Genomic DNA, 25585 nt, shown 5'->3' on the forward strand with positions numbered 1-25585 from the left:
AATGTACTTAGTGAAATTTTTTATCTGATCATTCTGAGCTATAACATTTATAACATTAATGTACTGAAGTATATGTTGACAAAGCTTGGAAAAGCTACTTTAATTTTTAATTTCATTCTTAGATTATGGTGCAATACTTATATGCTACGCACAGGTTCATTATGACGACATGGCACTAGTAGCAGTTAACTGGGGTAACTCCCCACACACTCACTCACCACTGTCTCTCTCAAATGATACAGCACTTGTTTTGCCACACTATAACTTACCTAACTATATAAAAGACACCATCCATTTCTTCCACCAACTTCACACAGTTCCATTTCCTTTACCACCTGGCACCGTGCTTATCACTGTTGTCACCTCCCTCTATCCTAACATCCGTAATGCCCATGGCATTGCTGCTATTCAGCACTATCTTTCCCAGCACCCAGCTGATTGCAGACCTAGATCGTTCATGCTGGTCACCATATCCAACTGTATCCTCACCCACAATAATGTCCCTTTTGAGGGACCACCTAAAAACAAATCTGTGACACAGCAATGGGCCCATGCATGGCACCAGCCTATGCCAACCTATTCATGAGCATCTAGAGAAATCTGTCCTAACCACCCAGAATCTCAAACCCTTCAAATGGGTAAGGTTCATTGATGACATCTTCATGATCTGGACAGAGGGTGAGTACATACTATCCAAATTCCCCCAGAATCTCGATACCTTCTCTCTCACTTGCGTTGACATCTACATCTGTATCTACAAACTAACTCTGCAAGCCTCTGTATGGTGTGTGCAGAGGGTACGTTGTACCATTACCAGTCATTTTCCTTGCTGTTCCACTCACAAATAGAACAAGGGAAAAAAAGACTGTTCATTTTTGTTCATAGTCCGTAAGTGAAATGTATGTTGGTAGTAAGATCATACTGCAGTCAGCTTCAAATGCTGATTTTCTAACTTTTCTCAATAGTGTCCCTTGACAAGAATGTTGGTTGCATCACCTGTTCAATGTACTTTGTGAATATGGTGTGGATAACAGAAGAACTGTGTTAATCAAACATCTTGTCAGACATATTCTCTGCAATAAAATTATGGGCAAAATCTTTGATCATTTTCAAATTTGTACTGAAGTACAATAGGGTAATATGCTGTCTCCACTCCTCTTCAACCTAGTACTCAATATCAGACATTTTAGAAAAAAAATACTTGGAATAAATATTAGAACAAAACATAAACAAGTAGACATTAAGTGCTTTGCTTTTTTTATGATCTATCAATAATTACCTGGACTCCTGAAGAAGCAAGCCACACCGTTAAGAAGTTTCGAGACTGCCATCAGAGTCAGACTCAGAATCTCTTATGAGAAGAGACAGTAGCCTCAAAGAGCTGAAACCTGGCATCACTCACAACTAAGTGTGGCAATGTCTGACAAGTTAAACACTTAAACTATCTAGGTGGAACTACGGGAAACTCCAACAATGAAACAGTAGCTAAAGGCGCGCGCACACACACACACACACACACACACACACACACACACACACACACACACACACACACACACACACACTGGCTGGAGACCAAGTGACCTGCCCTTCTTTTTAAGTGTCCCAAACGTATCCCTCCCTTTTCCCAAATGAATGAACTGTTAGTTCTGAAATCTAGTTAGTGTGTCCCCTTTAGGTGTGTTTGTGTGTGTGTGTGTTTGTGTGTGTTTGTGTGTGTCGACAGTACTATACATTTCGCCTGCTGAAGCTAATTACTGACAAGTTTCTGCCTCATAAGTTATTGCTTCAGTCTTATCAAGTTTCCCTTTGATGCAATTAACAGTATATGATTATAGTTCATATTAATACTGTACACTGTGTGCAGGTTTCTATTGAAGTTAGTTCCTTTGGCTACAGATGGTGTATAGGTAACTTCTATGAAGTAATTCGAATAATGAATGAAAAAAATCTGAAAATGTTAACAACTACCTGTTTGCTTATGAATGCCATGTCTTCATTTATTTGTATTTGATCCAAACTTGTAAAAAGCGTCTGACTGGGACGTTAAAGTTGTTGAATATTGCTTATAATTAAAACAAAATAATTGTAAGAATTTTTCCATTGAGAGATTGTGGCAATTTCTTTCAGTTTACTTTTTTCATGTAAGTACCATATCTGTCTCAAGTATGCTGTACTGTTGACCTGACTCACTTGGCTCGAACAAAATTCCAGGAAATGTGAAACTTTGAGTCTGATTGCCAATGTTCCCCTTCTATGGCACATTTTCACTGGCACACTATTAACAGTTGAAATTATTGTGATTTTTTTGTGTAAATTTTGTACTTGTTATAAACATAATGTCTCAAGAGAAATCTGAAGAACATCCTCATTATAAGCATATTCAACATTATGATTAGAAAATTTGCCAAAAAGTTTCTCATATTAATGTGAGGGTTGACCTGTGAAGTGGATTATACAAAATAGAAGATTCTGTAGATCAAATATAAACTGATATCATGTTAAAATTTTGAATTCCATCACACAATGCTATGAAAATCATTTCGGGTGTGATTCCAGATGTTAATACGTTTTCTTAAACCTTCTAATGAAGTATAAAATAAACTGAAACTTGCATTCAGCTGTCTCTCCCACAATCAGTTCTATTGGCAAAATGTTTGAAACACTGAATTGTGTATATGGAAATGAAATTTTCTGTGTCTTTTCATCTCTGATGAGTGAGTGCTGCTGTGTACGAACAAAGAATGAATATTAGTTGAAACTAATTGGAAAACAGCCTAAATATTAATTGTGTACATGACAGATATGGCATTTAACCCAGAACACTATTAACAAAGTCAACACAATTTATAAACAAAATTTTAACCTTTGCTGTAAGTTAAGATACATGTATTTTTGACATTTTAATAGAAAAAATTCTTTGGAATCATCGACATTCAATACACCAATTTTACATGCACTGTGTTTCAGAAAGAAATCTGCACGTGGGCATGGGAACTGTTAACCACTGTCTACAATCTACCAGCAGATCGTTTGTATGTTACGTATTTTGGAGGAGATACAGCAGCTGGATTGGCACCAGATGAGGAGTGCCGACAGATTTGGATAAATTTGGGGTAATGTGTTGTAATGCAAGAAATAATAATTTTAAAAGTTTTGTTAGTAGAAACATCTGTGCAGTTTTGGACAGAATCAGTGTTCACGTTGGGTACTATTGCAGAGAGAGACTTGTGGTCAACAAATTAATTAAAAGTTCCAACTATGATCTAATTTTCTATTGATAAGAAAGAAAATCTTTGTATAAAATTGTGAGCAAATAGGAAATTGGCTGATAAGACCAAAACACAATCATACCTACTGAAAAAAAAGTCATTGGCTGTCAGATAGCACCAGGAGCAACAGTAATATATTAAAATGTGCATGGATATTTTTTGAATCTCATTACGCCTAGAAAAGACTGCATGTGGTAACAAAACACACTTTTATTGCGCTATAATAAAACATTTATAACTTTTAGGCTTAAAGTGCCACATTTGTCCTTCTTCACGAAGAACTTTTCTGAACTTCGTGATTTTGATTTTATTTAAGTGGTGTATGAAAACCAAAATGTGTGATAACTGTAAAAATAACCAGAGGTTTTCACATGAAAATACGAATTTTTTCAAGAGTTTTGAAGTTCATCACATACTACATCTCCAGTAACGCATTTGTTGTGTAATGCCCTGTTGTGTATCGTCAGTCTATTGTATAACAGGAATGCGAATGTGTATGTTTAAAAAAAAAGTGAGGCTTAATGTAAACTAGTACAAAAAGTAAATTTGTGCTTGCATATCCTGCTACTGGTGCACTGGATCTGTATTTGTAAAGAGCAGAGATCAAATATTTGTTCGTCTTTCAACTTTAGGATTTCTGCCATTTCCTTAATCAGTTAAACAAAATTCTGGGAGCGTTTTCTTGAAAATTACACACCCAGTTTGCTTTCCCATCCTTCCACCATCTGAGCTAGCAATTCTGTGTGTGTGTTTGTGTGTTTTGTTCATTGTGCCTGTCTGCCGGCGCTTTCCCGCTTGGTAAGTCTTGGAATCTTTGTTTTTAATATATTTTTCCCATGTGGAAGTTTCTTTCTATTTTAGAACAAAGATTCCAAGACTTACCAAGCGGGAAAGCACTGGTAGACAGGCACAATAAATAAAACACACACACAGAACTTCTAGCTTTTGCAACCGACGCTTGTGTGTGTGTGTGTGTGTGTGTGTGTGTGTGTGTGTGTGTGTGTGTGTGTGTACCTGTCCTTTTTTCCCCCTAAGGTAAGTCTTTCCGCTCCCAGAATTGGAATGGCTCCTTACTCTCTCCCTTAAAGCCCACATCCTTTCGTCTTTCCCTCTCCTTCCCTCTTTCCTGAAGAAGCAACTGTCTGTTGCGAAAGCTAGAAATTCTGTGTGTGTGTTTGTGTGTTTTATTTATTGTGCCTTTCTACCGGCACTTTCTCGCTTGGTAAGTCTTGGAATCTTGGAATATTTTTCCCATGTGGAAGTTTCTTTCTATATATATATATATATATATATATATATATATATATATATATATATATATATATAGAAAGAAATTTCCACATGGGAAAAATATATTAAAAACAAAGATTCCAAGACTTACCAAGCGAGGAAGCGCCGGTAGACAGGCACAATTGAAAAAAAAACAAAAAAAACACACAAACATACACACAATTTCGAGCTTTCGCAACTGGCGGTTGCTTCGTCAGGAAAGAGGGAAGGAGAAGGAAAGACGAAAGGATGTGGGTTTTAAGGGAGAGGGTAAGGAGTCATTCCAATCCCGGGAGGGGAAAGACTTACCTTAGGGTGAAAAAGGATGCACACACACACACACACACACACACACACACACACACCCACACACACACACACCCACCCATACATATATATACAGACACAAGCAGGGTTTTGCTGCAATGGAGCACTTCCTTTCACGCTGATCACGTGCCACCCTACCTAAAATCTTTCCTCATCACCTTAGCCAGCTTCATCCAGACCCACAACTTCTTCACTTTTGAAGGCCAGACATACCAACAATTAAAGGGAACAGCCATGGGTACCAGGGTGGCCCCCTCCTATGCCAACCTAGTTATGGGTCACTTAGAGGAAGCCTTCTTGGTTACCCAAGCCTGCAAACCCAAAGTTTGGTACAGATTTATTGATGACATCTTCATGGTCTGGACTCACAGTGAAGAACAACTCCAGAATTTCCTCTCCAACCTCAACTCCTTTGGTTCCATCAGATTCACCTGGTCCTACTCCAAATCCCATGCCACTTTCCTTGACATTGACCTCCATCTGTCCAATGGCCAGCTTCACACATCCGTCCACATCAAACCCACCAACAAGCAACAGTACCTCCATTATGACAGCTGCCACCCATTCCATATCAAACGGTCCCTTCCCTACAGCCTAGGCCTTCGTGGCAAACGAATCTGCTCCAGTCCTGAATCCCTGAACCATTACACCAAGAACCTGAAAACAGCTTTCACATCCCGCAACTACTCTCCCGACGTGGTACAGAAGCAAATAACCAGAGCCACTTCCTCATCCCCTCAAACCCAGAACCTCTCACAGAAGAACCCCAAAAGTGCCCCACTTGTGACAGGATACTTCCCGGGACTGGATCAGACCTTAAATGTGTCTCTCCAGCAGGGATACGACTTCCTAAAATCCTACCCCAAAATGAGATCCATCCTTCATGAAATCCTCCCCACTCCACCAAGAGTGTCTTTCTGCCGTCCACCTAACCTTTGTAACCTCTTGGTTCATCCCTATGAAATCCCCAAACCACCTTCCCTACCCTCTGCCTCCTACCCTTGTAACCGCCCCCAGTGTAAAACCTGTCCTATGCACCCTCCCACCACCACCTACTCCAGTCCTGTAACCCGGAAGGTGTACACGATCAAAGGCAGAGCCACGTGTGAAAGCACCCACGTGATTTACCAACTGACCTGCCTACCCTGTGACGCTTTCTATGTGGGAATGACCAGCAACAAACTGTCCATTCGCATGAATGGACACAGGCAGACAGTGTTTGTTGGTAATGAGGATCACCCTGTGGCTAAACATGCCTTGGTGCACGGCCAGCACATCTTGGCACAGTGTTACACCGTCCGGGTTATCTGGATACTTCCCACCAATACCAACCTATCCGAACTCCGGAGATGGGAACTTGCCCTTCAATATATCCACTCTTCTCGTTATCCACCAGGCCTCAATCTCCGCTAATTTCAAATTGCCGCCACTCATACCTCACCTGTCATTCAACATCATCTTTGCCTCTGCACTTCCGCCTCGACTGACATCTCTGCCCAAACTCTTTGCCTTTAAATATGTCTGCTTGTGTCTGTATATGTATGGATGGATATGTGCGTGCGTGCGTGCGCGCGAGTATATACCTATCCTTTTTCACCCTAAGGTAAGTCTTTCCGCTCCCGGGATTGGAATGACTCCTTACCCTCTCCTTTAAAACCCACATCCTTTCGTCTTTCCCTCTCCTTCCCTCTTTCCTGAAGAAGCAACCGTCGGTTGCGAATGCTAGAAATTCTGTGTGTGTGTTTGTGTCTTTTACTTATTGTGCCTGTCTACCGGCGCTTTCCCGCTTGGTAAGTCGTGGAATCTATGTTTTTATTCCCTTTCTCTCATTTTAAGATGATACACCATAATATTATAATTGTTATTCCTTTTGCTTTTATATGCCTTCCTTCCAATCAATGGAACTTTCACTGTAGTGCAACATCATTAACGTTTGGCGATTCCTGACCTACTACCAAAATATATTCCAGAATGTGTAGCTGCATTAATACACTGTGGTGTTGAACGTCGGTGACACAGCTTCCCTCTTTTATTCAAAGATAGCTATGTGGTAAGCAAGCACACAAGAAAAGTACTCACAACAAACAGTTTAATGACGACACAAAACTTTACAATCCAGCACAGGCATTTACACCGCAAGTCAGCAAGAGCACAGCTGAAATCAGTATCTAGTATTGTAGCAAAATCCTGGTAATTATCATAAAATTGCAAGCCAGAATGGATTAACTGGTCTCTGCTCGTCGTTATACGTCAGCGATTGGTGTTTTAGTAAACTGTGATGGCACCAATAGGTGCCGTTGTGTGCAGACCTCTGTCCCTGGGTTGATGGTGCCGTTGGCTGGTGGCTGGCCCCATACTGAACTTAATGAAGGTGTGGGTGATATCTTAATGATGGCTCACTTGGCCGCCTTGCAGAAGTGGAGACGACATCCAGTCTCCGTCTGGCAGTTCCCTCACCAGTGATGGCAACTCTATTAGTCTTTACTTCACGTGGAAGACACTTGTCGTGGTGGAGGCTCTGGCCTGTGAATGGTTACAATATGAGTGTGTTTACCACATTCCTCCTGCCTTGAGGAGACGACAGTTGGGATGGCTGCTGCAATGCTCCAGATCTGTCTGTCTGTCTGCTGGGTTTCCTCTAGGAATGTAATGTCTGAAGCATTGGGCTGTGCTGAATTCGATGTTGCCAGAAATTCCTGTAGTGTAACATATCACTTTTGTTAAGTGAACCATTGCACGAGCATTTTCAGAACCAGTGAGTACTGATTGTCACTAAAAAAGTTTAATTTTGTAATGAATTAGTATACTATTTGGATGTACGTTTTATTTATGCACGTATATTATGAAATGGATAGATGCAGCATGTCTGCAAGCCGGTATGATAAACGTCACACCATTGTTGTAGTACCCCGTGGTTGGGCAGTTAATTGCGTTTCACTTACCCTGCCTTAGAGATATGATGCGACCCATGGAGGAAGAGCAGCTGTGACATTGCCTGTGATGTCACAGGAACAAGAGAAAACTTGTTATATAATCACTCAGTTAGAATCTGTGGACTAAGACAGAACATATTTTGCACGTAGTCCTTAATAATGTAATTGTGGTGTTCCTAATAATGAAGCAGTTTTGGACTCAGTGGTCATTGTAAACAAGAGCACAATATATGATATAATGCTTATGAGAAGCATTGTACTTATTTCAAGAACGAATTTTGGATTTCTGCTCCTAATTTCCAAGACAAACTGCAGCAATTCGAGAAAAGAAGTTCAATCATAAGATATTAGCATGTATGCAGAAATAATAAGATGAGCATGATTAAATAATAGCAAGTTGTAGCTCCTGATCAGACCACACAATGCCATCCAATATCATGGTAAACACCCACTGCAACATCATACCCCCTTGTTGGCGGGAACTGGGGAGTTAGACAGGAAATGGCGTTTGTGAAGGTGGCTCCACTTTGGTCAGAAGTGCTGCAAGTCTGTACCTGGTGCTGATCACTGCAGCACCGGGGCTGCAACTGTTGAGCTGGAAGTGGGTTTTGTGAAGGTGGCTCTGACCTGGTTGGAAGTGCCGCAGCTCAGTGGTGGGTGTCAACCACTCTAGCTCCAGGGTAGTATATGTTTTGATGTCTGGCTCCCAGAAGGTGTGAATGTGAATGTGCCACAGTGGCACCAGCTTACCTTCTGGTTGCACTTCCTATGGTAGGCCTTATCCTTATCTTGGCTCCAACTGAGGAAGATCCTATAAAGACATGAAAAATCAGCTGATGAGTGCTCTGTGTGTTTGGGTGTGTGCAGGGCATGACAAAGGACCAGAGGGGGTCCATTGGCTGGAATGATTATTGGAAAAGTTGGAGTGCTTGGGTGTGATTGCTGCTGATGTGATACAGGTGCACATGGAGGTGGTGGTAGTTGATCCTCCAGACAAAGCCACAGCTGATTTTTTGTGACATGCAGTTTGTCCGTTGCCCAGTAGCAGTGTGAAGATGCACTGTCTCTGCTGCTTCTGTATATCTGCTAAGGTCCAGTGCTCCTGCTGGCTAAAGTGCTGGACCAGATTTGAGTCTTTGGTTTGAATTTCAGTGATGGCAGTGTTTGGGATGGGTGTGAGACTGGCACCTGTAAGTGTAGCAGAATGTGCAGCTGGTGGATTTTCAACAGCTCTGCTGGGCTCTTTCCATAGCACCACTTTGCCAATTCTGTTTGTTTCTGTGACCCAACATTGCACTATGTTACACAAGTATTCTCAATTGTTTGGTCACTACATTTTCACACCTAATGACCATTGTACAGCTGACTGGTTACAGGATTTTAGGCAACACAGTTGTAACAAATGAGGCTTTGTAACTTGTTGAAACGTCTCATTAAGTGATATTTTCATTTGTTGCAGGATTCCACCCAGCCATGTACTACCAGGAAGCATGAAGGACAACTTTTGGGAAATGGGAGAGACAGGACCTTGTGGCCCATGTTCAGAACTGCATTTTGATAGGATTGGTGGCCGTGATGCATCTCACTTAGTTAATCAAGATGATCCAGATGTTCTTGAAATCTGGAATCTTGTGTTTATACAGTATAACAGGTGAGTAAATTTTGGCATTGTTGTGTATTTAACATAACAAAAATTAGATGAGAGAAATCAAAACCAGAGTACAAGTTGTGTGCCCTGCTAATCAATTGCAAAACAACAGATCTTTAATTTATGATAGGGAGACCCTGAAGTGGTTGAGTATTTGAATCATGTTTAAAAAAGTTTGTGGCAACACTGTAAACCTCTTGCAGAAAGTGGATGTGTCTTTACTGCATCTCTGTTTGTTTACATATACAATGCACAGTAATTTAGATATATCTTTCTTTCATTCTGTTTACACTTGCAGAATAGATTGTCATATTAGTTTCATGATAAGATCCCTATGCAGGTCACAGTGATGTAGAGGTAGCCAGTCATCCAGGGTTCAAGCCCAGTCATTGCTTAAATTTTGAATAAGAGCATCACAAATCATGGCCAAAGACTTCCAGTATGAGGAGTCAGCTTTGTTCTGTCAATGGCCTTGCCAGAGTGGCCAGAGGAGTGGAGGTAGATTCAGGCCACATTCTTGTCCTTTGCGTGGAAAACTATTATTAAAAGGTTAAACAAGTTCTTATGATAAATGACACGTGGATGCAGAAACTGCAATGTTAAAGGCATGTTATGTGTATCCACAGAGCAGATGGTCTGTAATTGAAAAAGTACCGTGGCAAACCCTCCTTGAGCATAAGATTTGGGATTAGTCCCCCATCCAGAATTCGGTAGGGGATTGCCAAGATGGAAGAACCTGTTCGTCACAGGTTGTTTTGCCTTTCTATATCCTGAATTAGCCCTTCACAAAACTTTTTTTCACATTTATCCTGTAGCCATTTTATCTTTACTTCTCTGCCTTTAAATTTGTTTCATTTGTGACTTACAAGGCTGAATTCCTTTATTATCATGAACTTTTTGTGTTTCCTTCTTTTGGTGATCAAATAAATTCTATCTTCTGTTGCTCAAAGTTTCTTCACAGATACGCTCCTTGTACCTATTTTTCTCTGCCTAACTTCTCTGTTTGCCCTTTTTAAAGATGTCCATTCATCTTCAACTGAACTGCCTATTGTAGTATTACAATAGTATCTACAACCTTAGAGAACATCAAAGACACCTCATCATTCTTCAATGCTTAAATATTCCACTTACTCCCATATTGATTCTTCTGAAAGATCCTCTTAAGTCTAAGTCCACTCTTCATCATTACTAAATTGTGATCTGAGTGCATATCTGCTCCTGGGCTGCTTTTGTAATCTCTGTGAGACACTGATGTAATCCAGCTGAAATGAACACGTCTACAGGCTTCTTTGAAGTACATAACCACCTCATGTGATTTTTGAACAGCATATGCACTATTACTGGTTGAAATTTATTGCAGAGCTCTATTGGTTGCTTTAGTCTCCCATTCCTACAACTGAATCTATACTCTGCTGTAAGACAGTCTTCAGTTCTTTCCCCTAGTACAATATTCCAGCCTCCAAACATTACTAGATCATCACCTCTCTTTACATATTTAATTGCCCTGACAATATCCTCATATACTTTCCATACCAATTCAGCTTCTGCTTGTGACATCGGCATGTTTACCTGCACTATTACTGTTGATATTGATTTTCTGTCTTCCTGATGAGAACAACGTTATCGATGACCTGTTCATAGTAACTCACTCTTGCCCATCCTTCCTCATCACAGCAAATCCTACTCTCATTATATCATTTTCTGCTGCTGTTGATATTACCCCAGTGTCTGATCAGAAATGCTTTTCTTCCCATTCCACTTTCTTGACCTCCACTATATCTTGACTGAAACTTAGCACTTCGCTTTTAAGATTTCCTAGGTTACTTTCCACTTTCAGATTTCTGACAATGCATGCCCTAACTCACAGAATGTTATACTTTCACTTGTTATTAAATCTGTATCTCACGGTTATCTCCACCTTGGCAAAACTATTTGTTGCTGAAAATGATGTACAAGGGTAAACAAACAGGCAACAGTTCATCCATTTGTGTTCTATAATAAAGATAAATGTAAAGTAAAGAGTCGCAGTTTTGTGTCATAAGTGACTACAGCAGTACACCCTTTTCAACTGCAATTAACAAACCAAATAAAAGTGCTTCACCCTTTTGTAAACAAACTGATCTTCTTCTCTGATGGTACTGCAAGCCTATATAAAAACAAAAAAAATTGTTGACATCTCCTTTCACAAAGGAGACTGTGGACTTGATGTAGTATCACACTTTTTTGCATCATGCCATGGGAAGAATGCATGTGATGGAGTTGGCAGCACAACAAAGCAAGCTGTCACTAAAGCTAGTCGGCAGTGGACCTGCTGCGCGGAGTGGGCACGCAGTTAAAAGCGCCATGTCACTGATTGTGCGGCTGCTCCTGCTGGAGGTTTGAGTCCTCCCTCGGGCATGGGTGTATGTGTTGTTCTTAGCGTAAGTTAGTTTAAGTAGCATGTAGGTCTAGGGATCAGTGACCTCAGCAGTTTGGTCCCATAGATATTCACCCACGTTTGCTGTGGGCTTATGGGGACCAGATATTGACACCTCAATAAATGATTAAATTCTGTAAAGACAGGTAAAAGGGATTACCTGTGTTTTCATAAAATGTGTGGAAATTCAAGAACTCTACTCCATTGTCTTGGAGGAAAGGTTCAGCACTTGTCAGATGATTAAAGGCATATAATTTTTTTGTTATCTCATATGTGAGTCACACAACTTGCTCAAGTGTCGGTTCACATCAACATACCCAATAGCGAACACCATCAGTGTGGAAAACTAGTACCAACGACACTTAAAAATAGTGGGTTGTGTTTATGGCGAACATTGGTGGATTACTGAAGTTGATAGTATTGATTGCCAAAACCAAGATGTGCATGTTATGTTTTACCACCCATCAGGACCAAGGACCTAATTTAAAAAAGTTGAATAGGGTCAAGTCTGGATATCTGTTAAAAACGTACTAAAGAAGCTGTCTCCCCTGTAATTTACAACAGTGACAGGGTTAACCTGCTAACCTAATGCCCAAGCTGAGTGTAGAAATTTCTCTGCTGTTGAATGAGCAACATAGTAAAAACAAATAAGTTGAAAACAAGGTAATTAGTTCACTCATTTAAAAATAGTTATCATATATATGTTTAAATTATGTAACTGATACACTTTATACATTAGTCAAAATATTGCAGATATTAAAAAATGTATATGACATTTTTAAAATAGTGTATTTTTTCAGTGTAAGCTTCTCACCATTGAGACTATAAAAAGTAAATGTACTGTGTAGTGTAATAACACAACAAATGTTAAGGCAGAGAAATTACTCCTCCTTTGGAAAAATACTGTTCAAAAATTGAGTTTTTTAATTTGCAACCAATAAATTTGAGCAATTAAAAATATATTAAGGAATACATTCATGGTGATCATGGTTTTAATTTATATCCCAGTGTGTGCTGAATTAAATGTTTCTTATTTGAAAGGCCTGGGGCAACACATTACTGAATAATTTAAGAAACTTCAGATGCTTATAAGAGCAAAAAACCGCTTGTTGCATGAAACAAAAATGGTTGCTTTTTCTAAATGATAACCACTAAAAAATTTTAAAAAATAATTTTGAATCCACCAAACAGGATGGAATTCACCCTGCAAATACCATTTTTTTGAGTGGTGAAGCAACCAGTGTTGGACCAGTTGCAATAGGTTGACCCTAATGGTTAATTTTAAGTCCCCACATGTTACGGGTTCAGATCTTGTCACATGCTTTAATTTTTTTCTTTATAAATCTTTATCAAAATGACTTAGATCATTATTTTTATTCAGTTATTTGGTTTAAATATAATTTTTCATTTCTGTTCATTTGTCACAGTGTTTTACTTGCACTAACTTCTTTGTTTACTCTCTTTTTTGTTTCTATAATTCTTTTTTCACTTCTTTGTTCATGTGAGTTTAATTATTCTTATGTATTAACTTTAATTTAATTTCTTCTGTTTTATCTTCCTGTATTTTCCTTCATTTTATTGCATTCGTTATTTCTATTCCTTATTCTGTTTTACTTATAATCTCTTCACCTGCACTATTTTGTCCAAAGTGCAATAAGAATTTGTGTTAAATGTTAGTATGTGGATTACCTTCCAAAAAAAAAAACAATACATCTAGTAACAAGAAATACATTTTTGAGACCATTGCACAGACAATATAGAGTATTTCATGTTTTGCTTTTAACTGACAAATCAGTATTTTCAAATTGGTAAATATTATGAGGGATAAATAAAAATAATTAAATTCACATGCACCAAAATTCAAAGTGTAAAAAGTGTAATAGAAAGAAGAAATGAGAGCAAATAAGACATTTAATACAGTGTTCAAAACGATGTGCTCAAGGAATAGGTAAAAAAAAATTAAAATAAAATAAAAAAAACATTTAAACCAATTAATTGAATAAAAATAATTATCAAAGTTGTTTTGATAAAGGTTCAAAAATAAAAATTTTCTAAGCACCTGATAAGTTTTGAAGCCACAACCTTTTGCATGTGAGGACTGTACCTTAGCTATTGTGCTACACAACCATTCTGGCGTACGTTAAGTTTTTTAAAGCTATAGGGAGCCAAATGAAATTCCATATATATTAAAAAAAAAGATTCCAAGACTTACCAAGCGGGAAAGCGCCGGCAGACAGGCACATGAACAAAACACACAAACACACACACAGAATTGCTAGCTTTCGCAACCGATGGTTGCTTCTTCAGGAAGGAGAGGGAAAGACGAAAGGATGTAGGTTTTAAGGGAGAGGGTAAGGAGTGTCTGTGTATGTGCGGATGGATATGTGTGTGTGTGTGTGTGTGTGTGTGTGTGTGTGTGTCTGTGTGTGTGCGCGAGTGTACATCTGTCCTTTTTTTCCCCTAAGGGAAGTCTTTCCGCTCCCGGGATTGGAATGACTCCTTACCCTCTCCCTTAAAACCTACATCCTTTCGTCTTTCCCTCTCCTTCCTGAAAAAGCAACCATCGGTTGCGAAAGCTAGCAATTCTGTGTGTGTGTTTGTGTGTTTTGTTCATGTGCCTGTCTGCCGGCGCTTTCCCGCTTGGTAAGTCTTGGAATCTTTGTTTTTAATATATTTTTCCCATGTGGAAGTTTCTTTCTATTTTATTTACATCATCATTATATATATATATATATATATATATATATATATATATATAATGTCCATTCGCATGAATGGACACAGGCGGACAGTGTTTGTTGGTAATGAGGATCACCCTGTGGCTAAACATGCCTTGATGCACGGCCAGCACATCTTGGCACAGTGTTACACCGTCCGAGTTATCTGGATACTTCCCACCAACACCAACCTATCCGAACTCCGGAGATGGGAACTCGCCCTTCAGTATATCCTCTCTTCTCGATATCCGCCAGGCCTCAACCTCTGCTAATTTCAAGTTGCCGCCGCTCATACCTCACCTGTCTTTCAACAACTTCTTTGCCTCTGTACTTCCGCCTCGACTGACATCTCTGCCCTTACTCTTTGCCTTTAAATATGTCTGCTTGTGTCTGTGTGTGTGCGGATGGATATGTGTGTGTGCGAGTGTACACCTGTCCTTTTTTTCCCCTAAGGTAAGTCTTTTCGCTCCCGGGATTGGAATGACTCCTTACCCTCTCCCTTAAAACCCACATCCTTTTGTCTTTCCCTCTCCTTCCTGAAGAAGCAGCATGACTTCTCTATATAGATATTTCTTTTTGTGTTTTGATCATCCTGTAGTAAAGTTCTACATCCATAGCAGTATTTGTACACAATGACATTTTACAAGCAGATATGTGGGGTGGTGGCTTTTGTACCATATAACGAAGTGATGATTCTGATTGGGATGGATTTCCAAGGTGGTTTCGTGCCAGCACTCAATAAGCAGTTACAATTGGCAACCCATTTACCAGATTTTGTTGTTTGCTTGTTAAAATAACATTGGCTGTGTTTAGTAAGAGATGTGGTGTCTTATCCATGTTGTTGTTGTTGTTTCTTGCAAACATGCAGAAATTTGTTATTGTACAGCCAAGAATTTGCACAATATTGTCTCAGTATCTAATTGTGCTGTTGCTCAGCATTGTCAAAGTAGTCCATTGAGCTATCGAGGTGTTATGCTAATCATTGCAACATCCCAGTGTTTCTTGGCATAGTTATGTCCCTGACTTCAACTCACTATATCAAGTGTATTTTCAGATATGTAATCATAAGTCTCAATGTCTCATGTGCTTGCATTTACACATATTTCAGTGAGTTGCACATTGTTCTGTGATCAGTCTGATATATCTTGTGATAAACAGACCACAGAATGGCATTCTAGCTGTTCAGATTTCAGGTGTGTTGCTGCAATATTTTGCTTCCGAGGCAGGAAAATCCCTTCACTTTGTCTACTTTATGGGCCCCAATGTTGATATTTCGTATATTATCTTTCCTCAGTTTACTCTCAGTCCATAGTGAGTGCTCACTTACACTGTTCATTCTATTTGACAGATCCTGCAATTCATTTAGCACACACAGTAGTCAGAACACTGTTCTCCTGGCTGTTGTGAGTTTTCATGATTTGTGCCACTGCTTCTCAGTCAAGAAGCTCCTCAATTGGCTTCTTAAGGACTGAGTGCACACCGCTTGCCAACGGCACTCAAAGGGCCTGGATGGTGACCCATTCAAGTGCTAGCTGAACTCAACAGTGCTTAACTTTGGTGATCTGATGGAAACTGGTGTTACCATTGCAGCAAGGCTTTTGGCCCCATTTGTCATGGCTTCTTCAATTACAGATTGAACAACAGTAGGGGTGAAAGATTGCATCCCTGCCTTACATCTTTTCTTACAGTACTTTGCTCTTGATATTCCAATCTGCTTGTTCCCTCTTGGTTTTTGTTCATATTGTATGTTACCTGCCTTTTCCTTTAGCTTACACTTATGAAGTTGTTGCACCGTATTAAAAAAATTCTTGCTTGCCTTATCAAGCCCATCGTCAGAACTACTTCCTTTCTAATGCCTTTATTATTCTCAAAGACAAACATTGTCATGTAACAGATCCTCAGTTTTCTTTTCCATTTTTCTGTATATAATTCTTGTAAGCAGCTTCGATGCACAAGCCATTAAGCTGTTGACAGTTCTCACATTTATCTGCCCTTGCTATCATTGGGATTGAGTCACAATATGTTTCCAAAGTTTGATGGTATGTCTTGACTCAGATCCTACAAACCAATTTGAACAATCATCTTGTTGCCACTTTTCAAAGCCATTTTAGAAACTCTAGAGCTCTCTTACAATCTTACTCTTAATCTCATTTCTTCCTCAATTTTGTCTTCAGACATGTCCTCCTCCTCAAAGAGAGGGCACAAAGTGATTATCATATTTTGATTAAACTGTCTGTAGTCTCTTTCCCTCTCCGACTCTACTTCTCATCCTCAGTAAGGCCGCAGTCACTCTTAACTTTATTTTTTCTTCACGGATTTATAATTGCTCATAATGCAATATTCTAACTCCTATTTTTTACTGTCATCTATACCATTAAAGTTTCTCTGTTTGATAAAAAGTTAAAAATGGGTATAAAAATAGGATAAAAATGGCTGGCACTTCCTGCAAACTGTAAATATTGTAGTTAATATTTATTGTATTGATGCCTGTATGTATTATTTCATTGCAGAGAGTCTGACGGAAGTTTAAAACCCTTGCCAAAGAAGCATATAGATTGTGGAATGGGACTGGAGCGTTTGGTGTCTGTTATCCAACAGAAGCGTTCCAACTATGATACTGATCTTTTTGTCCCACTTTTCGATGCCATTCAGAAGGTATGTGTGTAGAATTGAAATATTATTCAAACAGAATTAGTAAAATAAATTGCTTTAGATAGGATTTTTCAGTAGATGAAAGATTAAATATTTAACTTCATTTATTGATAGTAGAAGCATGTGAGGTGTCATAAATAAACAAAACGATTCTCCAAATATGGTAATAGAAAGTTCTGGTGGAGTGAAAGTTAAGGAATAAAAGTAACTGAAGAGAAGAAGCACTGAATCACTGAAAGTCACATAAACAAGACTGATAACTTTGCCAGTTTATGGAGTACACACAGAACACTGTTTTCTGGCTTAAGTAATGCACAAGAGGATATGCAACAAAATTTGGACATGAGCTAAAGGCTTTATGCAAGTTCCATCTGTTTCTGCTACTATTTTTCATTGCATCTGGTAACCACTATGATACTATGGAACAATGTACACCAAATGCTAATGTGTTCTATTTATATTTTACTGAAAGTTGGACACGTTAATTACTTATGGTTTATATTTTACGATTGTCAATTTGTTTGCATTTGCAGGCATACTCTGCAAACCTCTGTGAAGTGGATGGCAGAGGATGCTTCGCATGGTACCAGTTATTATGGCTTTTGCCCTGTTCCCTCCATGAATGAAATGGAGAAGAATGATTCACTAAACTGCCTCCCATCATGCACTGCTGTTGGCAATTTATTTGTGGTAGTCAGAGCCAATCGAGTGATGGTAGCCAATGAGAAAGGCTTAATCTATTTTTTGTGTGGAAGATTCAAATTGATTACATTTCCTTTTGATATGGGGAATGGATGAAAACTAGATATGCTGGCAGACTGACATGTAGCAAGTCCTGAGGTATAAGTTAGTTTAGAATGTGACAGTGTGGTTGCAAGTTGGCAAAGCCAACAAAAGTAAATGGAAGAAAACTACGTGTGCTGACAGACCAAACTGTAGCGAAGCCACAGATGTAGATTAGTTTGGAATGTGAATATTTGGGCGCAAGTTGATGAAGCCACCAAATCTCTGTGTCAAAATAAGATTGTCCTAAAACATGACAGAGGTCATGGGATAGCGGTATGCACATACACAGATGGTGGTAGTATTGTGTAAAATGGTATAAGAGGGAATGCATTGGTGGAGCTGCCATTTGTACACAGGTGACTTGCATAAAAAGGTTTCTGACGTGATAATGGCCACACAACGTGAATTAAGAGACTCTGAATGCGGATTGGTAGTTGACTAGATGCATGGGACATTCCATTTCAGAAATCGTTAAGGAATTCAATATTCCATGATCCACAGTGTCAACAGTGTGCTGATAATACCAGAATTGTCATTATGTCTCAGCATTGACAACGCAGTGGCCGGTGACCTTCACTTAACTGAGAGGAAAGTAGTAAAGGCCAGCTTCTGTCCACATTACACCTACTAACAAGCAACAGTATTTATATTTTGACAGTTTCCATCCTTTCCATGTCAAACGTACCCTTCCATACAGCCTTGATATTAGAGGCACACACATTTGTTCGGATGCAGACTCTTTACAGCAATACACTACAATTTTCACCTCAGCCTTCACTGCACGTAATTAACCAACCAGCCTAGTTCAAAAGCTAATCTCCCAGCCATCACATCCAGTCCTGGGGCTGCTGATCCCTCCAAACTACTACTTCAGTGTACACCACTTGTCACTCAATATTATCCTGCTCAGCTACTTCGACAAGGCTATGACTTCCTAAAATCTCGCCCTTGAATGAAATCCATTCTGTCTGAGATTTTGCCCACTGCACCTATAATAACTTTTCATCACCAGCCCAACGTCTGCAACATTCTTGTCAGACCTCATGCTTCTTCTGCACCTATTGCCCTACCCTATGGCTCCTACCCCTGTGACTATCAGGCAAAACATATTCTATCAAAGAGGAGGCCACCTGTGAAATGACATGTCATGAATGATCTGTTAACGTGTACACTGTTCAGCCATTTACATCAGCTTGTCTACCACCAATTTATAAGTTAGGATGAATGGTCATAAGCAGAGGGTGTATACTGGCAATACATATTATCCTCTTGTCCACTGCTGTCCCCAACAATCAGTTTTTTCATCTCATCCTGTCTGATAAGTCTCGCCTGATCTGGGCTTCGGAGTGTCTTTACTAAACTGTATCCCTTTACCTAAACCTCTCCAGTACTTTTCCTTCACCTCTCTTCCTTCCCCTTCAGCCCTTCAGCCCTTCTGCTTGAAGGAGGAGCCACTGGCTCCGAAAACATGTATACATAAAAACTTTTTTTTATATGGAGTGTTCTCCCATTGCTTGGTGAGTAGATTTTTTTTTTCTATCCAGTTACATTATATTGTAAAAAAATTGATTAGTTTTGATGTAACATTAGACAATATGACTATTACATCATTTTTAAATCTGATTTATTGTTTGTAACAACCTGCAGTTTTGTATAATTCATCACGAGGTTCATGCCCCGTAGTTCAGTCAGTAATGATAAGGAAAGTCTGTAACCAACCACACATACTTAATACAAGCAGATAGATTACGGCAAATGTAGAAGCTTATGCACATGTGAGTTAGGACCTTGTAGTTTTGGAAGGTGATATCTGCTGTCCTCAGTAGGTAACAACATATGTAACTGTAGTGATGTGCAGGGTTACCTGCTTGAAATTGTAGAACACTTTTTTTTTTTAATTGCTGTCGTCATTCTCACAGCACCAGTTCTGGAGGAACTTAGTGGTTGTTATGAACAGCCCTTTCCACAGTTTAATACTGGAGTCACTGAAGAGTGACTCATTGTGGCTGATGTCTCGCTGTGTATAGCGTTGTTACCTTCAATGATACTAATCTCAATAAACCTATCATATGGCAGTGTTTGGTAAAGTTATTCAGAGTAACTGTGATCTGATAACCTTCATCCATAAAAGAAAGTCTCCTTGCCGACCTCTTCTGTATCTGGCCTTTGGCACAGACAAATATATAATACAACACCTAGCTTTCTGCAGATTAACTTAATTCACTGACGTAACTTCACACCAAATGATCGGGTTATCACCCCATATGGGAAACAAGTTTTTCCTGTAGATATTCCTATAATTTTGATAACCACCAGTGCGAGCAATGTCTCAAAATACTAATTCAGAAAAAGTATGGTATTCTGCCACTAAAATATATGGACTGCATTATTCTAGAGTCGTTTAGCGTGTTTTGCATGCTAATCCTCATACCATTGATCCTCAAGGCACGCTCTCTGAAAATGTCAGTTTGCTTAATTTTTATTGCTATTTTTCCGTTGGGAACTGAACACTCCACAAATATGTTTTGAAGATTCAGTGTTGTGTGTCACGTTGTTGTTGTCATTGTTGTCGTTGTTGTATTCAGTCCACAAACTGATTTGATGCAGCTCTCCATGCTACTCTACCGTGTGCAAGCCTCATCATCTTTGAATAATTGTTGCAGCCTACATCCTCTGAATCTGCTTAGTGTATTCATCTCTTGGTCTCTACGATTTTTACATTCGAATTGTGATAACCGGCTTACTTCTTAAGTTGTGTTTTGGAGAACATTTCAGAGTTAAGCTCAATTAATGCCTCCATTCTGGAAGCTTGCTGTGTTACTTGATTTTCAGTTGATAATTAAATATTTCTGTCAAATTCCATAAATAACATTCACTTTTTATTACTATTATCAACAAGAAATTTTCACAAGCTCTGCTCATTACATGACATTTTGCAAAAGAACAGTTAATTGAAAACTCATAATATTAAAATCGCATTTTGCCAAAGACACTGGTACACAGTCACCCTAGAAACCACTTTTTCTTAGAATATTGTATCACAGCTGCCATCCCACCACCCATCAGGGTCCCACATCTGTGGCCCTTACTCGTTTTCCATGCTCAGCTGATGAGCACGACCATATCTGCAGAGCTGTCCTGTAACTCCACGGAAAATCTGAAACTCACGATATAATGGAAGCAATATTGATGATATTGCATCATGAATTTGGAGATGAAGACATGTTGACTGTTTTTTATGTATAGGAAATAGGCTAAGGGATACAGCACCTCCAAAATGAGTCATCCACACTTTAATCTTGACCTATAGTTTTAAACCACCATCCTAGCCAAATGTAAAAACAAACAAACATTTACATGGTATATTAATCAGAAGAATCACTGGTCATTTATATATGACTACATACCATGAGCACTAAAATATTCAGTCTGTAGAGACATAGCCTTCCAGTTCCACAACTTCTCACTGTCTTATGTACACACTGAAGAGCCAAAGAAACTGGTACACCTGCCTAATATCGTGTAAGGCCCCTGCGAGCATGCAGAAGTGCCCCCACCCCCGGGGCTCGCCGCTCTTTGGCTTTGCTACCATGGGGCCCCAACCTTTGCAGCATCTTTTCCCTTCCATGCTACATGTATATCCTCTTGCTGTTCTTTTTCCCCATACCTTGAGGAACATGTGTGGGCTGTTTTTGCAAATGTGTTTTGTGTTTTTGATACTCAATATACGAATACTCTCCACTATTCCATTTTTCTTTCTTCATTCACTGCCCTCTATCCTTTCTCTGCTTTGGTGTTTGAGGTTCCTCTTTACTTCTTCTTCCTTGTGTTGTCCTGAAAGCCATGTCTGACACATTACAGGTGACTGGGTGACGCGTAATTCCCATATCCGGGTTGACATGTAGGGTTTGAATGTACCCCCTCGTACAAGCCAGGCCCAGCAGCTGAGCTGCTACCTTCCCAAATTTCGGATTGGTCACTCTGTCAGGTGTTCGGGAGGTGTGACCTGAAATGTGAACAATAATATAATGCAGGTGCAACCTCTTTTGAAGGGGGCCCCCAGTTGGAAGGAGTGCACCATCAGTGATGCTGGCAATCGTGCAGCTGCACCAATGTTCCTCGTGGTTTCATGTACTGAAAACAGTCAGTACATTGTTATGCTCAATCCATTTATTATTGAGAAAGGTGCTGATGCAGTTGCTGGTCCTGTGAAATCGTGCTCTCATTTACGCAATGGCATTTTGCTTTTGGAGACTACTTCTGATTCTCAATGACAACAACTGCTTGCAGTTTGACTTCGTGTTGAGGTCCATCGAATGCTAAATTCTTCCTGTGATGGTATTTACACTAGGCTGCTCGATGGTCTGACTGAGGCAGAAATACAAACATACCTCTCCCATTAGGGAATCATTGCCACCCAACAGGTGATAAAAAAAGTAGGTGCTCCTTAGTGGCCATACGCACTTTCTTTCTCACGTTTGATAGAGTGGTTCCATTAAAGATCTAAGCACCTTATGCAGTTATCAAGGCCAGACCATATATTCCAAACCTGATGCGCTGCTTCCAGTGTCATCAATACAACAATACTCGAGAGTCCTGTCAACTACCTGCCAAATGTGTAACTTGTGGTAGGGATGCTCACGAGAGTGACTGTCCACCTCCTCCTACCTGCTGCACCAACTGCATGGCGACCATGCTGCCTCCTCCCGCAATTGTCCCATGTATCTTAGTGAGCAGGCTGTCCAGGTGATCTGGGTGAAGGAAAAAGTGCCTTAACTGGTTGCTCGCCAGTTGTTGGCGAGTCGAATACCCTGCATTCCACCATCTGGCAAATACAGTAATGTTCTTGCTACATCTCGTTTCATGAAGAACGTGGCCACGCAGACATTGTGACTTTGAATTTAGCACCTAGGTTCTGAATCGCGCAGCGTTATGGTGGCCTCCCTGTCTCATCCTCCACCAACTCGGCAGCCACCGAGGTGCACTCCTCGGTGTTTTACTTGTCATGACTCTCCTCCAATGAAACTTTCGCAGCCTTTGATCCAACAAAGAGGATTTACAGCTGCTCTTATAATTGCACCTCCTACTTGTTTTCTGCCTTCAGGAAACAAAATTATGTCCTCACAACCACTTTGAGCTCTCGCATTTCTTCCCGGTCTGTTTTGACCTTCACCCTGAGGTTGGCATTCCAGCTCATGTGGGTTTCGTGCTGCTCATACATGATGACTTTCATATTCAACCCATCTCCCTGACTACCTGCCTTCAAGCTTTTCCATCTTCACTTGACCTTTTCCCTCTGTACTGTTTACATCGCTCCATCGTTTGATGTCACCAGGGTAGACTTCCTCCAGTTTATTGGGGAGGTACCTCACGCCTTTCTGCTGCTTGGTGACTTTAATGCACACCATCCTCTTTGGGGTTCTCCCAGATCCTGTCAAAGAGGTGCCCTTTTGGTTGACCTTCTTAATCAACTTGACCTCCTCTGCCTTAACGCAGGAGCACCCACATTCCTTTCAGACTCCATGCACACTTATTCCCATTTGGACCTATCCTCCAGCACTGCCCAGATTGCCCATCATCTCAAGTGGTCTGTTCTTTCTGACATCGGGTGCTGGTGACTGCGCAGTTGAGAGTGCCCTACAAACCAAACATCATCTCTCTGACACACATTCGAGCGACCATTTCCTGTGTGCTATCCATTTGCTGACTCATACCCCATCTACTTGCACACCCAAATGGCAGCTTACTAAGGCTGACTTGAGGCTTTACCCCTCTTTGGCGACATTCAACAAACAACATTTCCCTAATAGTGATGACCAGGTGAAATATGTTACAAATGTTATCCTTAGCGCTGCAAAATGTTCCGTTCCTCTTTTTTGCCCATGATTCAGTCCCTTGGTGGACTGAGTTGAGTCGCGACGCAGTTTGCACACAGAGACGCACTCTCCACATTTTTAACCATCATCCAATGATGGAAAACAGCATGTATTAGAAATAGGGACAGGAAAAAATCGGTGTTATTTTATGGCCAAAATCGGTGTTATTTTTTGCACCTTTCGGTGTTGTTTGTCTATGTTATTTTCTGGCAAGCTTTTTCTATTGTCAATTATCTATTTTTGTCATATTTAACCATTTTTCAATGCTATGTTGAAAATGGAACTATTCCTAGGGTAGGGTGGGCCATACATGAGACAAGTGCAAAGAAAAATTATTTTAACAAAAATTTTTGACACAAATAATTATTTAAAAATGAACACCAATGGTAAAAATAACAGTATGATGCAGATATTTTATTGATGACATGTTTCCCGCTTCCTCATATCGTTCTTGAGCCGTGGAGACCACAGAAGCTGGTCTCTGCGGCTCAAGAATGATCTGAAGATCCACTAGGAGTGTGAAACATGTCATCATTAAAGTATTTGCAACAGAGACTATTATTTAAATTTTTCACATTTGTGTACTCTTGCTGCGCTTGGTCACGATGAAGTTGAGTGATACATGTATTTTAAATACTGGGAAAAAAAATATTTATCAATGATGTATCCAGCAGATTAAAAAATATACAGAACTTCCCTTTTTTTCAGGTCCGCAATCAATTTGTGACACTCGATAGTTTTTCTCGTTGACTTAAATATTTATGTTAAATGGTTGAAATTTCTCATGGAATAGCAATAATGAAACTTAGAAGAAAGTATTTTAATGTAAAGAAGAATCTCTGTCTTTGCAACGCTATTCTTAATAAATAAAATGTCTTGGCTGCATCCCAAAGAGATTTTTCTGTATGAATTTCACAAAGAAAGCTTGAAGGTTATTTTTTAAGTATTCCTAAGGAACAAAAGCCTTATAAACATTTACAAAAGGTATTTAACTTGGGTTAAAAATAAGACAAAATTTAATTTTTTTAATGTTCACTCAGATGTTGCTTGGAAACAAGATTTATAGTATATTTCAGTACACGTTTTGAGTTTTAAATTCCATTTTCCATCAGTAACACAGTCTTTTAATAGAAAAATATTTTCTTTTAATGTAGCATTTTTAAATTTTTTTTTTACACACATAGCTATAAAACTGGTAGTAAGACTCATTTGTGTACTGCATTTTCAGCTGTTTTTTACCAAGATCTGGACAAAGGGGGTGAAAACGGAGAAAACATCTGATATGCTTACCCTTCTAGTAACAATGAAGTGTAAACCTGAAATATTCAAATGGGGGAACTGCAATAGCTTCGAAACGATAGAAAAATGCGCCACAAACAAAACACGAGACAAGCAAGTGTACCCCCACTCTAACTCAGACAGCTATGCGCATCCGTGAATCTGGAAGCTTGACAGCGTCAGAAAAATTTTTGCGAGTAGATGCTGGCTGCTTTCTCTCACTGTTATACTCCAAACAGCCACACACGAAGTAGTCAGAAGCAGGAGTAGGCACTGCTTAGACGCGATTTCAGCTGTGCGCATGCTTGTCAAGCTGTCTGGTAACTGCTTAAAAGAACCTCATTTCAACGGAATTTGAAAACAATCACGTTGATATTAATTAAAATTTTCATAATTTAATACATGCAGAAA

General features: G+C 39.6%; 1 protein-coding gene across 1 annotated transcript in view; it reads left to right on the forward strand.

The window, feature by feature from the left end:
• Nucleotides 1-25585, forward strand: part of LOC126325453 (alanine--tRNA ligase, cytoplasmic) — a 185721-nt gene that overhangs the window by 45219 nt on the left and 114917 nt on the right. Inside the window, exons 4-6 of the mRNA XM_049995175.1 lie at nt 2971-3116; nt 9261-9452; nt 17093-17237. Of these exons, the coding sequence (XP_049851132.1) occupies nt 2971-3116; nt 9261-9452; nt 17093-17237 (483 nt within the window). The remainder of the gene's footprint in view (nt 1-2970; nt 3117-9260; nt 9453-17092; nt 17238-25585) is intronic.

Source organism: Schistocerca gregaria, chromosome 2 (assembly GCF_023897955.1).
Source record: "Schistocerca gregaria isolate iqSchGreg1 chromosome 2, iqSchGreg1.2, whole genome shotgun sequence".
In the NCBI taxonomy this organism is placed as follows: Eukaryota; Metazoa; Arthropoda; class Insecta; order Orthoptera; family Acrididae; genus Schistocerca; species Schistocerca gregaria.